The sequence below is a fragment of the Labeo rohita genome, unplaced genomic scaffold (assembly GCF_022985175.1).
Source record: "Labeo rohita strain BAU-BD-2019 unplaced genomic scaffold, IGBB_LRoh.1.0 scaffold_67, whole genome shotgun sequence".
In the NCBI taxonomy this organism is placed as follows: Eukaryota; Metazoa; Chordata; class Actinopteri; order Cypriniformes; family Cyprinidae; genus Labeo; species Labeo rohita.
Genome location: NW_026129601.1, coordinates 41535 through 57855, shown reverse-complemented (window position 1 = coordinate 57855; position 16321 = coordinate 41535). Strand labels below are relative to the sequence as shown.

General features: G+C 41.9%; 2 protein-coding genes across 2 annotated transcripts in view; one reads left to right on the top strand and one right to left on the bottom strand.

Annotated features, from left to right (window-relative positions):
• Positions 1 to 16321, bottom strand: part of LOC127161561 (uncharacterized) — a 168771-nt gene that overhangs the window by 143992 nt on the left and 8458 nt on the right. The window lies entirely within an intron of this gene.
• Positions 14651 to 15717, top strand: LOC127161565 (epidermal differentiation-specific protein). The gene has a single exon (XM_051104309.1). The coding sequence runs from the start codon at positions 14731 to 14733 to the stop codon at positions 15247 to 15249; it is 519 nt and encodes a 172-aa protein (XP_050960266.1). The 5' UTR covers positions 14651 to 14730; the 3' UTR covers positions 15250 to 15717.

Here is a 16321-nt window from a genome sequence, read left to right as displayed (position 1 = left end):
CTCTGTTGGATTGTGGAATATATACATATGTTGATACAATTGTTCAACATTCAAAACAATGCAGGAGTATAAGAACAATATATCATGTCACAATATATTGTAATACTAAAATGCAAATGTATTGTGGATAGCAACAACTGTGTACCAACAATAAAAGCGTTTTGAATTTTAGGTCAAGTAAGATTTTTTGTCGTTCTGCTATATATGTTGAGACATAGCCCACAGTGGAGAGAAATATAGTATAAAGTATAAGTATGAAACTACACATAGACAACCTAGTAGGCTAATTTAATTATACAAATAGGCTACAATAATCAAACTAGATTAAGTTCAAGTGAGCTTTATTGTGATTCAGCTATGTAAATGTACCGAAATCTAATCTAAACATTAATATTTCTTCTGAAAATTAACCATAGTTTTACTAAATAAATACCATGGTATTTGTAATAAAGCTGCCATTATAGAAATGGTAACCTGCAAAAAAACATGGTAACCACACTTTTACTACAGTAAAACCAACTTTAATTTTCAGAAGGGATATCATAGTTTATTATTATATTTATGTTTACATATAGAATAGTTTATATACATGCCTTGTACAACATTTAAAACTAAGGAGATATTTCATAGGAGATATTTTATATTTCAACCAATATTTTACTGTGAATACATATTTTAGTCTGACAATAGCCTGCTTGGAAAAATCCATCTAAAAATATGTAGCTTTTTATATATATCCGAGCAACATTTTAACTCATGAAGTTAAGAATCAAAGGCTACTGTCAGGAATTATATTAGTGGCTATTCAAAATGCAAACATTCATCATCTGAGTCACTCCAAGAAGAGTCCTTGCTGTCTAGAGTGCGTCTTCACCCGTGTAGACATTTTAGTATTACAACATATTGTGACATGATATATTGTTATTATACCCCTGCGTTGTTTTGAATGTTGAACACTTATATCAACATATGTATATATTCTATATCCCATGATCCAACAGAGGATATGGAGAATGAATCATTTTTTATAGGGAAAGACATCCTAGTTACATGTTTAGCCATGTCTCTACTGATGTTTTAAATAATCAATCATGTGTAGTAAATTTCACTCAAAGTTAGCCCACCCAGGGATGCCAATTAATGTAGTGAATTTCGCTTTTGCCAACCTAGGGAGGTGAAAGAGGGTAGTGATGGGTACTCATGTTACAGCTGACGTTATAATTCATGGATCACGTGTCAATTAATGTGTGGTTATGAGTACATCACATAAGAAAAATTGGTGGGATCTCTAACTTGTAGAACCTCTTACTGTATTATCAACACAAGGAAGACACAAGTTGTAATAAAATAGATTTTATTAACAAAAGATAGACAAGAGTAATCAACTACTAAATGAATACCATGAATGAAAAAGGAATAAAATGCATAAGATGCATAAAATGAGATACGTTATCTGTAAAGATAAACTGTTGCTACGCTGGTGGCAGTACAGTGGGGAAGGGAGCAGGAATCCATTTTGACAGTCTTTAAGATGTAGTGCTGTAGGATGCTGATCTCCTGGAGCACCAAACGGGGGTGATCTGTTGCAGTCTCTTCCCTTAACGGACAGCAGACTCAGAACTTGGAATGTCTTTTGGAAGGGTACCTTTATCCCTTTCCAATGAGGAGAAGATTGCAATTTGGAGCTTCTCCATTTCCGTGCTGTGATTGGCTGGTTCCATCAGAGTGGGGGGACATGTGGTTGCCCACCCTTCTTTCCTCCTGTGGAATTTATTTGCATAGTCCAAACACAAAGTTAGAAAAGTGTCACTAAAGTTTTACCAGTGCATTTCTCACTTTCCAAACCTTAACCAGAATGCATTTAGTAATGTTACAAACACATTAAGTCCAAACATGATGGGAAAAGATTGAACTGTTATGCATGCATTCATTTGTCCATTAACAGCTGAGTTTGTGTAAGGTGTTGCACTACATATTGCTGTCACTAGGAATACTATTTCTCTGAAGAAGTATAAGATATGTGTGTTGTGGTGTGCATCAGTTTTAAGGTTTAAAAACCTAATTATGAATGGGTCTGGATGGATCTTTGTGATTTCCCTCCGTTTCACCCAATCCTGCTACATTTGGAGGTCCTAAGGAATTTTTATGGTCGGTCACAGGACAACGCCTTAGGAATTAGTCTCAATGTGGGTGGAGGGCAAAAACTGCATTGTGACCAAAGGAAGTTCTGTCCTACCAAAGGTCTTCTTCTTGCCCCCCTAAGAGGTGTCTGGCTGTTGTCCTGGCATCTTTATCTGATGGCGTTGGACAGTTTGCTTATGTTAGCTCATCAAGATTCAATCAAAATGTAGCAAACCTTAGTCTATTATTGTGGTCAGGGAGGGGCCCCTTTGCCATAAACTGTGTCCTGGAATGTGCTGTCCACTACACATTAACAACTTTACGGCACTTATTGTAGATTTCACTGACATTGTAGTATAGGGTCGCTTTGTGAAAACATCTAAATGGTTAATTATAGATATAGTAAGACAGAAACTCACCTGTTCCCCACTCATGTTGGTCTGCTGTATTCCCTGCAAAGATAAATGGGTGTTTTGGGTCTCAAGAAACTAGTGAGTTTCTGTCTTACTATATCTAAAATGAACCACTGAGATGTTTTCACAAAGCGACCCTATTCTACAATGTCAGTGAAATTCACAATACGTGCTGTAAAGTTGTTAACATGATTGATTAGTTCAAAAATCAGTAGTGACATGGCTAAACATTTAACTATGCAGTCTTTCCCTATAAAAACTGAGCCATTCTCTGTACTTCTTATCCTCTGTTGGATTGTGGAATATATACATATGTTGATACAATTGTTCAACATTCAAAACAATGCAGGAGTATAATAACAATATATCATGTCACAATATATTGTAATACTAAAATGCAAATGTATTGTGGATAGCAACAACTGCGTACCAACAATACAAGCGTTTTGAATTTTAGGTCAAGTAAGATTTTTTGTTGTTCTGCTATATATGTTGAGACATAGCCCACAGTGGAGAGAAATATAATATAAAGTATAAGTATGAAACTACACACAGACAACCTAGTAGGCTAATTTAATTATACAAATAGGCTACAATAATCAAACTAGATTAAGTTCAGGTGAGCTTTATTGTGATTCAGCTATGTAAATGTGAAATGTAAATGTGTCTGAAAATTAACCATGGTTTTACTAAATAAATACCTTGGTATTTGTAATAAAGCTGTCATTATAGAAATGGTAACCTGCAAGAAAACATGGTTACCATACTTTTACTATAGTAAAACCAACTTTAATTTTCAGATGGGATATCATAGTTTATTATTATATTTATGTTTACATATAGCATAGTTTATATACACGCCTTGTACAACATTTGTCACGGAGGCAAGACAGGAAATGAATGATCGAGGAAAGGTCCCTGTGTAGCGTGGTGGAGAACTCAAACGCGTTCCCACACGAGTGAGCAGGTTAGCCACGCGATTGATCTGAGAACGCTCCGTCTACGGAGTAGAGATTCCCACCAGGAAATCCGCGTTCCCACACGCACACAGACGAGTATATAAAATAGATCCGCTGAGCGGTACTCACGTGAGTAGAGAGATGGCAATGAGAGATGACCTTCACAGTAGTCCAACATGAACTCAATGTCTGGTGCAAACCAAACCTTACTTCCTGTTTATATACCCGCGGAGATTACTTCCGATGCCTCGTGACCTCACGTGATCTGGTGCGTGTGACAGTACCCCCCCCTCCAGGACCGGCACCAGACTGTCCCGGAGAGGAGGATACCCGACGACGGTAGTCCTGGATGAGAGTGGGATCCAGTATGAACCGTCCGGGAACCCAAGACCGCTCCTCCGGACCGTAGCCTTCCCAGTCGACGAGATACTGGATGCCACGGCCACGGCGGCGCGAGTCGAGGATTCTCCGAATGGTGTAGGCAGGACCACCGTCAATAATCCGGGGTTGGGGGGGGGAGCGGGAATCTGGGGAGACAGAGGAGAGAAGAAAACAGGTTTTAGTTGTGATTGATGGAAAACGGGATGGATCCGGAGGGAAGCAGGCAGCTGGAGCCGGAAGGTGACAGGGTTTAATCGGTGGGTGATCTTGAAGGGGCCGATGTAGCGGGAAGTGAGTTTCTTGGAGTCTGTCTTAAGGTTGATGTTCCTGGTGGATAAGTAAACCCTGTCACCCACATGGAACAGTCGTCCCGGAGGGTGTCGGCGGCGGTGCTGAATGATGTAATGTCGGTTGGTTTTCTGGATGGCAGCACAAGCGTGATTCCAAAGCCGCCGACACCGGCGGACCAACTGTTGGGCGGACGGAACTTCAACCTCCGGTTCCTGATGTTCAAATATGGGAGGTTGAAATCTGCAGCATACCTCGAATGGACTTAGGCCGGTGGTGGTGGAGGTGTGGAGGTTGTTGGATAGTTCAGCCCAAACGAGGTAGCTAGCCCAAGAGCGCTGATGCTCGCTGGCAAAGCATCGGAGGTAGCGCTCTAGTTGTTGGTTGGCCCGCTCCGTCTGGCCGTTGGTCTGAGGATGGAACCCGGAAGACAGACTGGGGGTGGTTCCGACCAGATGGCAGAAGGCCTGCCAGAATTTGGCCGTGAACTGGGGCCCTCTGTCCGAGACGATGTCCTTGGGAAACCCATGCAGGCGGACTACGTGTTCGAGAATTAACTCAGCGGTGGTTTTAGCAGAGGGGAGTCCGGAGAGAGCCACCAGGTGCACAGCCTTAGAGAAGCGATCCACGATGGTTAGGATGGTGTTCTTTCCTTGGGATTTGGGAAGTCCAGTGACGAAGTCGAGGGAGATGTGAGTCCAGGGTCGTTTTGGTACGGGGAGGGGCTGCAACTCCCCGGTGGAGGGCGCGTTGATGGTCTTGGAGCGGGCACAGATGTTACAGGCCTGGACGTACTCCTGTATGTCCCTCTGCAGCGTCCTCCACCAAAACGCTCGAGAGATGAAACTGATGGTCCGCTGGACTCCCGGATGACCCGCCAACGTGGAATCGTGTCCCCACTGAAGCACCTCCTGGCGCAGGGCGCTGGGGACAAAGAGGCGTCCAGTGGGTGTGTCCGATGGTGGGGGTTCCTGGCCGTGACCTTGGCGGACTCTCTCTTCTAACCCCCACCGGAGAGGAGCCAAGATGATGTGTGGCGGCAGGACAGGCGCGGGTTCCGAGGAGGTGGTGTCTTTTTGGTGTTGGCGTGAGAGTGCATCGGCTTTGGTGTTCTTTGAGCCTGGGCGGTATGAGAGGTGAAAGTTGAAGTGTTCGAAGAATAGGGCCCACTGCGCCTGCCTGGGGTTGAGTTGTTTGGCCTGTCGGATGACTGTGAGATTCTGATGATCGGGCCAGACGGTGAATGGGTCACTGCCGCCCTGGAGCCAATGACGCCATTCCTCCAGAGCCCACTTGATGGCCAACAGTTCACGGTCCCCTACCCCGTAACGCTGCTGAGTGAGATTGAACTTTCTGGAGAAAAAACTACAGGGATGTAGTTTCTCATCTGGACCGCATTGGGAGAGAACGCCTCCTACACCCACATCGGAGGCGTCCACCTCCACAACGAAGGATCTGGCTGGGTCAGGGTGAATGAGGACAGGGGCCGAGGTGAATTGGTGGCAGAGTGTCTTGAAGGCTTGGCTGGCTTCCGGAGTGAGGTGAAATTCTCCGCGAGATGGTTTGGTGAGAGCAGTGAGAGGCGCTGCAGTTGAACTGAAGCCCCGGATGAAACGCCTATAGAAGTTGGCGAACCCCAGAAAATGTTGTAGCTGCTTAAGCGACGTAGGTAGGGGCCACGAACGCACAGCTTCCAGCTTCTGGGGATCCATGGCCACACCCTGGGCAGATATTACAAACCCGAGAAATGTGGTGGTGTGCTGGTGGAAAGCACATTTTTCCAACTTACAGAACAACTGGTGGGCCAGCAACCTCTGTAAAACTGCCCGGACATGCTGAGTATGCTCTTCTAAAGTCTTAGAGTAGATGAGGATGTCGTCCAGGTAAGCATAGCATCATCTACCCAGCATGTCCCGGAGAACGTCATTGATGAAATGTTGAAAGGCTGCCGGACTGTTGCATAATCCGAACGGCATCACGAGGGTCTCGTAGTGACTGGTGGGGGTTAGGAAGGCCGTCTTCCACTCAGCCGGGAAATGACGGGCTCAGGGTAGGATTTGGCAATGTTGGAACCACATGAAGACCTCCCCCTCTTCACCTGGTCTGTCCGTTTCCCGGACGCAGAGGGCAGATGGCGCGATGGTGGTCCGGGGAGGCGCAATAGGCACAAAGCCCCTCGCGGTAGCGTCTAGCCCTCTCTGCTGCCGACAGGGAAGTGCGTCCTATTTGCATGGGTTCCCCATCTCCGCCGGAATGGGCCTCTGAGGCGACTGGTGGAGGCGGAGGAGACGCAGCGACAGCGTGGAAGGTGGATGGTTCAGGTGACCTCTGGTGGCTGGTGGATCCTGCGAAAGAGCGAAAAACAGATTTAGTGGAGTGAGACATTCTTTGATCCACCCGGAGGGCTAGTTGTATCATGCCCTCCAGGGTGGCAGGAAGCTCCCGCACAGCCAATTCGTCCTTGAGACGGTTAGAAAGTCCTTCATAATAGGCTGTGCGGAGAGCAGCGTCGCTCCAAGTGGTCTGAACGGCCAGTGTGCGGAATTCCGTGGTGTATTTGCTGACGCTGCGACCTCCTTGTTTGAGATGGTACAGACGAGAATCCACCTCCACCTCGCTCTCAGGATGTTGGAAGGCGGTTCTGAGTTCGGCGGTAAACGCAGGGTATGAGTGGGCGGAGTCTCCATCGGCTCTCAGAACCGCCGTAGCCCACTCTGCTGCCTGCCCCGTGAGGAGTGATGTGAGGAGAGTGATCCGGCTGCGGTCTGTGGGGTAGCGTGATGGCTGAAACCCGAACACAAGAGAGAGGTTAGTGAGAAAAACATCACACCTGGTACCGGACCCATCCCATTTGTCCGGAAGTGAAATTTTGGGTTGATTGGAGGGAGGAATTTGACGGATTGGTTCGGCGGGAGGAGTCTGAGCAGCGGCCAGGTCGTCGTGATCTGCTTGCAGGGCGGTGAGATCCGAGCGGAGGTTCGCGCACTCCGCCCGAAGACCCGCGGTTTCAGAACGCAGCGCGGTGATCTCCGCCCAGCAACCCACCAACTCCTGCCGCAGATTCACGAGTTCCATAGTCTGCTGCTGCAGAACTCCCCACAGATGTTCCAATTCCGCCGGGACCATTTCGGGTCCAGACATTCTGTCACGGAGGCAAGACAGGAAATGAATGATCGAGGAAAGGTCCCTGTGTAGCGTGGTGGAGAACTCAAACGCGGAAACACACGAGTGAGCAGGTTAGCCACGCGATTGATCTGAGAACGCTCCGTCTACGGAGTAGAGATTCCCACCAGGAAATCCGCGTTCCCACACGCACACAGACGAGTATATAAAATAGATCCGCTGAGTACCGGTACTCACGTGAGTAGAGAGATGGCGATGAGAGATGACCTTCACAGTAGTCCAACATGAACTCAATGTCTGGTGCAAACCAAACCTTACTTCCTGTTTATATACCCGCGGAGATTACTTCCGATGCCTCGTGACCTCACGTGATCCGGTGCGTGTCACAACATTTAAAACTAAGGAGATATTTCATAGGACATATTTCACCCAATATTTTACTGTGAATACATATTTTAGTCTGACAATAGCCTGCTTGGAAAAATCCATCTAAAAATATGTAGCTTTTTATATATATCCGAGCAACATTTTACCTCATGAAGTAAAGAATCAAAGGCTACTGTCAGGAATTATATTAGTGGCTCTTCAAAATGCAAACATTCGTCATCTGAGTCACTCCAAGAAGAGTCCTTGCTGTCTAGAGTGTGTCTTCACCCGTGTAGACATTTTAGTATTACAATATATTGTGACATGATATATTGTTACTATACCCCTGCATTGTTTTGAATGTTGAACACTTATATCAACATATGTATATATTCTATATCCCGTGATCCAACAGAGGATATGGAGAATGGATCAGTTTTTATAGGGAAAGACATCCTAGTTACATGTTTAGCCATGTCTCTACTGATGTTTTAAATAATCAATCATGTGTAGTAAATTTCACTCAAAGTTAGCCCACCCAGGGCTAACCATTAATGAAAAAGTAGTGAATTTAGCTTTTGCCAACCTAGGGAGGTGAAAGAGGGTAGTGATGGGTACTCATGTCACAGCTGACATTATGAATCATGGATCACATGTCAATTAATGTGTGGTTATGAGTACATCACATAAGAAAAATTGGTGGGAACTCTAACTTGTAGAACCTCTTACTGTATTATCAACACAAGGAAGACACAAATTGTAATAAAATAGATTTTATTAACAAAAGATAGACAAGAGTAATCAACAACTACTAAATGAATACCATGAATGAAAAAGGAATAAAATGCATAAGATGCATAAAATGAGCTGCGTTATCTGTAAAGATAAACTGTTGCTACGCTGGTGGCAGTACAGTGGGGAAAGGAGTAGGAATCCGTTTTGACAGCCTTGAAGATGAAGTGCTGTAGGATGCTGATCTCCTGGAGCACCAAAGGGTCCAGGAGACGCAACACGCAAGCAAAAGCACCCGAAGTGAAGGTTTGCTCGCCGGAGCTTAACCTTGTTCCAAATGTCTGTGTCTTCTGCCTCTCTGGGCTAGAAACTCAGAACTTGGTCAATCCACTTTGTCTCTCTAGGATGGAGACTCAGGACACTGCATCTGTTGTTGTCTCGCTGGACGAAGACTATGAACATAGATTATCTTTCTTCGCAGACTTTCTTCGAGGCTCAGAACGTGGTCGTATCTGTTGCTGCCTCAAAAGCTGGAGACTTGGATTTGGGATCTGTTGTTGTCTCACCCTTGCAATTTGGAGCTTTTCCATTTCCGTGCTGTGATTGGCTGGTTCCATCAGAGTGGGGGGACATGTGGTTGCCCACCCTTCTTTCCTCCTGTGGAATTTATTTGCATAGTCCAAACACAAAGTTAGAAAAGTGTCACTAAAGTTTTACCAGTGCATTTCTCACTTTCCAAACCTTAACCAGAATGCATTTAGTAATGTTACGAACACATTAAGTCCAAACATGATGGGAAAAGATTGAACTGTCATGCATGCATTCATTTGCCCAATAACAGCTGAGTTTGTGTAAGATGTTGCACTACACATTGCTGTCACTAGGAATACTATTTCTCTGAAGATGTATAAGATGTGTGTGTTGTAGTGTGCATCAGTTTTAAGGTTTAAAAACCTAGTTATGAAGTGAACAATAAAAAATAGAAATTGCAAAACAAAAATTAAATAAATAATCCAAAATTTTAACAATATGTGTAACGTTAGGCTGAAACATCTAAATATGAGATCGCTGTCAGATGAGCCGTCAGATGCTGAGCCGACCCAGGATGCATAACACACTGCAATAATCATGGTATTTAGTGCTTCTAATACCTCTTCGGCATCAATAAACTGCCTTCTTTTACTCATATTGACTTTATTTATGAAACTGATAACCACTAATTTAGTAAGTAAAAGGTGCTGCCTAGCAATGTACAATGTAAAAGCATAACTGGCAAGATTATGACAGTGCGAAAACACAGGCATTATATAGTGGGTAAATTTGACCTACACTGGCGCTTTTAGGTATAAAAGCTCAGTTTTTCAATCTGGTATTATCTAAATACTTTTTAACACCAGGGGATTTTAAATTACACAATTTTTGTAAAAGTCAATGACTGGGAGACTTGAGTGTTTTATTGAAAATCGGTTATGTACATTTAAATAACAGGTACGGGTAAAATTTACCCCGTGGCGGTTCTAGTGTTAAAGATTATTTGTTAAATGTAACAAATAACTGTATATTTGATTGGTCCAGATGCTATAGTCTTATTGGTCACGGCTTCACCTTCACCTATTTGGAGAAAAGACAGTCAGCTGGCATCATGTCTGTCATGGAATGGCCTTCCCAATCACGACCTCAACCCAATTGAGCTACTATGGGAGGAACTGGACCGTGATGTCCGTAAGAAATGACCAACCAGTGTGAATCATCTTTGGGCAATCCTTCACGAGGCTTGGAGTAATATATCAAGTCAATGTTTGAATAAACTGAAAGCTCAGATGCCCAGATTATGCAGAGCTGTAATAGCTGCTAATGGTGGATATTTTGATGAATCGAAAATTCAATTTTTTTCTATGTGTAAACTGTTAATGTAACAAAATATGTTCTCGTAGTTTGTTTTGTCCTTTATCAGTGCAAAATTATCACAAATTAAAAAGGATTCATGCCAATATTGTCCAAAACCCCACTTTTCTAGGGCGTTTCCAAACTTTTGGAGGGCAGTGTATATTGGAAGCTTCTCTTAAAAAGTACCTTTGAGTGAACTGCACTTCTGTGTGTGGTCATTTCATTCACTGGTCCAGGATCCTGACTCCATCGCTCAACCAAACTGAATCTCGCCAGTTGATTAGATTTTAAATTCTAACACTAACCTAGAAGCCAGACTGATAGATCAGGAGGGATCTGCTTGCAACAATTTAAGGATCAACGGAATACACGAAGATAAAGACGGCACGAACATGGTTGACTTTCTAGATAACTTGTTGAAAAGCACACTAGACCTTCCCTGGGACAGGGAGCTTGGGACTGAACAAGCACACGAGCATACCGAAACCTAATGATCTGCAAGGAGAGCCACAAAAGCCTCATTGCACAACATCTGCCGCTCCAGGGCCTGCTCAGGCCATGCCTGCCGCTCCAGGGCCTGCTCAGGCCATACCTGCTGCTCCAGGGCCTGCTCACGCCATGCCTGCCGCTCCAGGTCCCGTCTGACCTTCAAAAGCCACGTCATGTCGCAGCTGATCCTCTAGAGCCTTGTCACGTCTCAGCTGACCTCCCAGAGCCTCATCGGCAGGCATCCCAGTATTTACTGTGCTGCCTGTAATGGCTATTGCCATTTTGAGTGTGTGGGCTGCACACTGCACTCCAGAATCCTCGTCTGTCCATGAGTCTGCTCCCGAGGCCTCGTCTGACCACAAGTCTGTGCTAGAGGCCTCTCTTGTTGACAAATTTGCGCCAATGCCTCCAGAGGTGTCAGCGTACGCTCTAGAACCTCCCAAGGAGGCGTCGTCCATCCATGAACTCACTGCCACGTCGGTCCACCAGTCTGCTCCAGAGATCTTGTCTGTCCATGAGTCTCCGCCAATGCCCCCGGAGGTGGTAGCTCTAGCTGCAGAACGTCCTAAGAGGGCGCGTCCTCCCATGAACTCTCTGCTCGTCATGTCATGGCCAAGGAGGCCAATCATGAACTTTCTGCTCTGCTATGGATGCCATTTGTTCCACTGTGGGTATCTTTGCTCCTGTCTGCTCTGCCTGCCCCACCATGGCTGCCTGCTCTACCTGCCCCACCATGGCTTCCTGCTCTGCCTGATCCGCCATGGCTCCCTGCTCTACCTGCTCCGCCATGGCTCCAGGATCCTCAGAATCCAACATGGTGGACTTCTGCTCAAGGGTTCCAATGTCTGCCACAGCTCCACAATCCAGGCCTCTTCTGCATGGACCTGGCCCTCCATCCAACCCCCTGTTTTGCCTCTGTTCCCCCACCCTCCTGGACTGTTTTGAGTGCCAGGAGTCGCTCCTAGAGGGGGGGATTTTGTAACGCCACTCCAGCAGAGGGACCCCTTGCCCATGGACTGTCTGTTACTACTCCCTCTGCTGCTTCTTTGGTAACTTCCTGTTTGGCAGCCATTTAAGGAGGGCCATGCCAAACAGAAGGTTGCGAAATATTGTTTTGCCTGTGTGGACTCTACCAAGCGTTTTCCCAGTTTTCATTGCCTTATTTCATGGTCATAGTTTTTGTTCCGTAGTCATAGTTTCTCCTTGTTTCATTGCCTTGTTTTATTTGCTACTTGCTACTGCTCTCTGGTATTTTGACCTTCTGCCTGTTTTTTGGGTTACGCTCTTGTCTCGTCTTGGATATTACTGTTTGCTGGTATCTGATCCTGCCTGTCTTGACTACGATCTGTACAATAAAGCTTGCACTTGGACCTATTCACGCTTCAGCAAGTCCCGTTACTACAGTCCAGGCAGAGTAAGAACAGACAAGCTTTTGGCATTAAAAAATAAATGAATTGTATTATTTTTATTAAAATAACCGATCATTACGCTAGATAAGACCCTTCTTTCCCGGCTGGTATTGTTTGAAGCCACATTTAAAATGCATTTTGGAAGTTCAAAGTTGGGGCAAAAATTTGTGCTTACGAAAAGAAATTAAAGCAATTAAGACAAACAAATCTCAATAATGAACTAAAAGGTCTAGAGACGCAACATAAAAAGGAACAAAAATTAAACCTGATGATCAAAATATGAAAATTAGAAAATGAAATAAATATAATGTATTCTCAAGAAATCGAAAGATGGTATTTTCAAAACAGAAATACTATGAATCAGGCTCTAAATCAACAAAACTTCTGGCAAGGAAGCTACAAAAACAACAAACGGATAATACAATATATAAAGTAAGGGATATGAATTCTAAAAACATACAATATAAACAAAATCAAATACAAAAAAAAAATGTTTATATTAAAAACGCTGAATATTGTCTTGAGAAATCAGATTTTTATAGATGTCTCCAGCTATGCAATCATTTTGAAAACAACGTTAAAAATAAAACAGACCTTGTTGACCCAATATTGAAGATATTTATAGGTGCTTACCAAGGTGATTTAAATATTTCTACATTTTATAAAGGTAGGATGAAAAAAATGATGAAAAATAATAATAATAATAATAATAATAATAATAATAATAATTCTACAGAATACATTCAAGAAAAATAGGAAAAAGAAGGTAACTTTTTTATATCAAATGAGGAGTGGCTTGACGTATGTAAATTCCTGTGGAAATGTACTAACTCTCATATATGGCCAACACTTATATATATTTCACTAACACAAAAAGAAAAAGAAGTGTGCTTAATTGTATTTTTGGTGTACTTCGAATCTTAAAAGTATACTTTTTGAAAAGTGCACTTGCAAAAATATGATAGAATTTAGATAAAAGGCCACTTACTTACTTAAAGAGAGTACACTTTAATGGCAATATGTTTTAACATACTTAAGTGCACTTTATAATAATGTCTAATACATTGGACATAATTATGATTTTATTGTGTTTTAAACGAGTATACTTATTTATATATTTCTCGATATACTGAAACGGTGGTTCTCAACTCCAGTCCTTTGGGCCCACTGCTCTGCACATTTTGTATGTCTCCCTCATTTAACGCACCTGGTTCAGATCATCAGCTTGTTAGGAGAAAGATCCATGAACTGAACTATGTGTCAGAGTTGAGAACCACTGTACTAAAGCACATATAAAATAATTGTAAAATAACAATTAAATAATTTTAAATGTATTCAATCTAATAATATATACTATGTGGATTAATGCACTTGAAATTTATTTTTCTTCTAAACTTCAGTACACTTTCTTGTACACACAGTATACTAAATAAATAAATAAATAATAATAATAATAATAATAATAATAATAATAATAATAATAAATATAGCTGCAAGCAGGAATTGCAGGGCCAAGCACGAGGCAAACAAGGCAGCAAGCATCAGAGCAATTAGGAATTAAAGCCATTTTAAGACAATTTTAGTCAAAATGGGTGAAAAATCATAAAAACAACCACTAGTAATATGATTTAATGGATTATCACTTTAAAAATGGTAATATAGTGAAATGTAGAGGGTTTTCCGTTTTGTGTTTGTGTTGATCGTAACCAGGTCTTTAAGAGATTTTTACAAACAGTATACTAAATTACAACTTCATTGCCAGAGATATAACTATAAATATATTTAATTATTATAGAATAGTATACATGCAAATTTCACTCCCACAAATGCCTCCTAAGTGGTTCAAAAATATCACTCAAAAGCTCAACTAATTGGATTTTATGTAATTTTACGCTGTAATATATTTGAAATCAATTACAAATAACGTACATTTAGGTACATTACGTTTAATTCACATATTGTTAACGGAAATTAAAGGTTACATGAATTGCTGGTCAGTACATTGAGTAGTACACGTTAAACCTAGTTTAAAGACACTAGAAGCAATTCTGAAAGTACACATATAAAGATGCACTAAAGTTTCACTTAAGTGGTTTAAAAAATCACCTTGTTCCATTTAATATAACTTCAAAATGTAATACATTTGAAATTAATTACAAATACAGTGTACTTAAGACTTTGCATTTAACTTGCATTTAATCTTTTCAGTGGCAACATACTTGTAAATTATTGTGATTTTTATCTTGGGTGATGAAATATTTCTTTGTAGATTACCCAGAAAAAAATGCCACTTGTTTTTGTTGACAGTTGACAAGGAACTCATATTCTAATAAAAGACTCTGCCTGGTTAACTGGAAAAAAGGGGAGGAGGCAACAGCTTCTCATTACCACTGTGTGGAGTACCTTTCATAACTTTGTCAACACCCACTTTGGCGTATTTGTGCTTTAAAAGGCAGCTCTGTGCACCAAGTCACTCACCCTCTCTTCTCAGCAGAGCCACAGGAAGCTTCTTCAGAAAAACTTGCCTTCTCCAGCCTCTCTCTCCTCCAGTCATCATTCAAAATGAGCAAGATCATTGTTTTTTCCAAAGATGGCTTTGAGGGCAGAACAGCCGAATTCAAGAACAATGTCCACAACTTAGAAAAAAAGGGCTTCAACCAAGTCATCTCATCCATAAAAGTCATTGGCGCACCATGGGTTGCATATTATGACAAGAATTTCACTGGAAAGCAGCGGTTGTTTGAGGAAGGAGAGTACGCTATCCTTGAAGACAAAGAAAAGTTTTCTTCCCTCAGGATGATCACAGATGACCTGGACGACCCTGAAATCCAGCTGTTTGAGCATGCGAACTATGAAGGAAGAACCGTGACCCTGTCCAAAGAAACCAATCTTCATAACATTGATTTCAGTGAAGTCGCTTCTTCCCACAAAGTGAAAAGTGGTGTCTGGGTGCTGTACGAGCACGTCAGTCGTCAGGGTGCCCAGCTTGTGTCTTTCCCTGGGAATGAAGTTAACAACTATTTCCCGCACTCCTTCAACGATGTGGCCAGCCACGTGCGTCCCTTGCTGCCGAAGCCATAGACAGCATCATTCAAAGTACGCGTTGTTGCAGCTGAATATGAACTGAAACCCTGTGGGAAAGAACGAGGCGGGTGGTGGGGAATGACTGATTTTGACAAGAAACAATGACTATGACTCCAAGTCTGAAAAAAAAAAAAAAAAAAAAAATCATGTAGTCATGCTCAACCTTATAATATCTGTGCAAAGACATACTGCACATGTAAATTTGACAAATGTTGTATGATCAGGATGAATTTTATTAGGAAAAGTTTTAAGTTGCTGGTTGCTTGCCTTTCCATCTATAGCCACCGGTATCAGTAAACACATGCAATAAAATACTTTGGAATTGTTACAGATCTGCTAAAGGTTCTGTTGTCATTTGAATGTATTTCCCCTGTTTGATGAGAGTGAAATATTAAAAAGGGATTTTGGATTTATATCACGTTGTGACAACAAATGCTGTTTTAGTCAGTCAACTTAGAAAATAAAGACTCCTCAATATCTTAATGCTCTGTTGTGTTTCTTTCTTATTTCCTTTTGTAACGAATATATTTTTTCTCTGTAAAGTTATCTTTTATCATGTCATACACTTTAAGGTTCACTTAATAATAATAATAATAATAATAATAAAATAATGTTTAATTTATATAGTGCCTTTCCCAGGCTCAAGGCCACTTTACAAGGTACACCAATACAACAAACACTCATTACAAAGTAACAAATAAAAAAATCTCACATTCTTAAGAACCATGCTCATTCACGTTCATGGTTGTTTGCATTCAGAAACGCCTCCAATAAACTATATATGGTGACAGCACCTCCCTTTATAAATCATGTGAATGTAGACTGAGCCATTCTGTGCTCTCACCCCTAGTGAAAAAAAGTATACTTTATTGTATTTGTAATATATTTCCTGTTTCAATAGTACATTGCAAATATACTAACCAAAAATTGTACTAACTTTAAATATATAAAAAGTGTATTACCACCATGCTTTTACCTATTTTCACAATACAACTTTTAACACACTTTAAAATAATTGTAATTTAGTATATTTTCTAAAAAATATATTTTCTAAAAATATACTTGAAAT

What these genes read in the sequence shown, in the direction of transcription:
- LOC127161565 (XM_051104309.1), top strand. Translation starts at nt 14,731, where the DNA reads ATGAGCAAGATCATTGTTTTTTCCAAAGATGGCTTTGAGGGCAGAACA.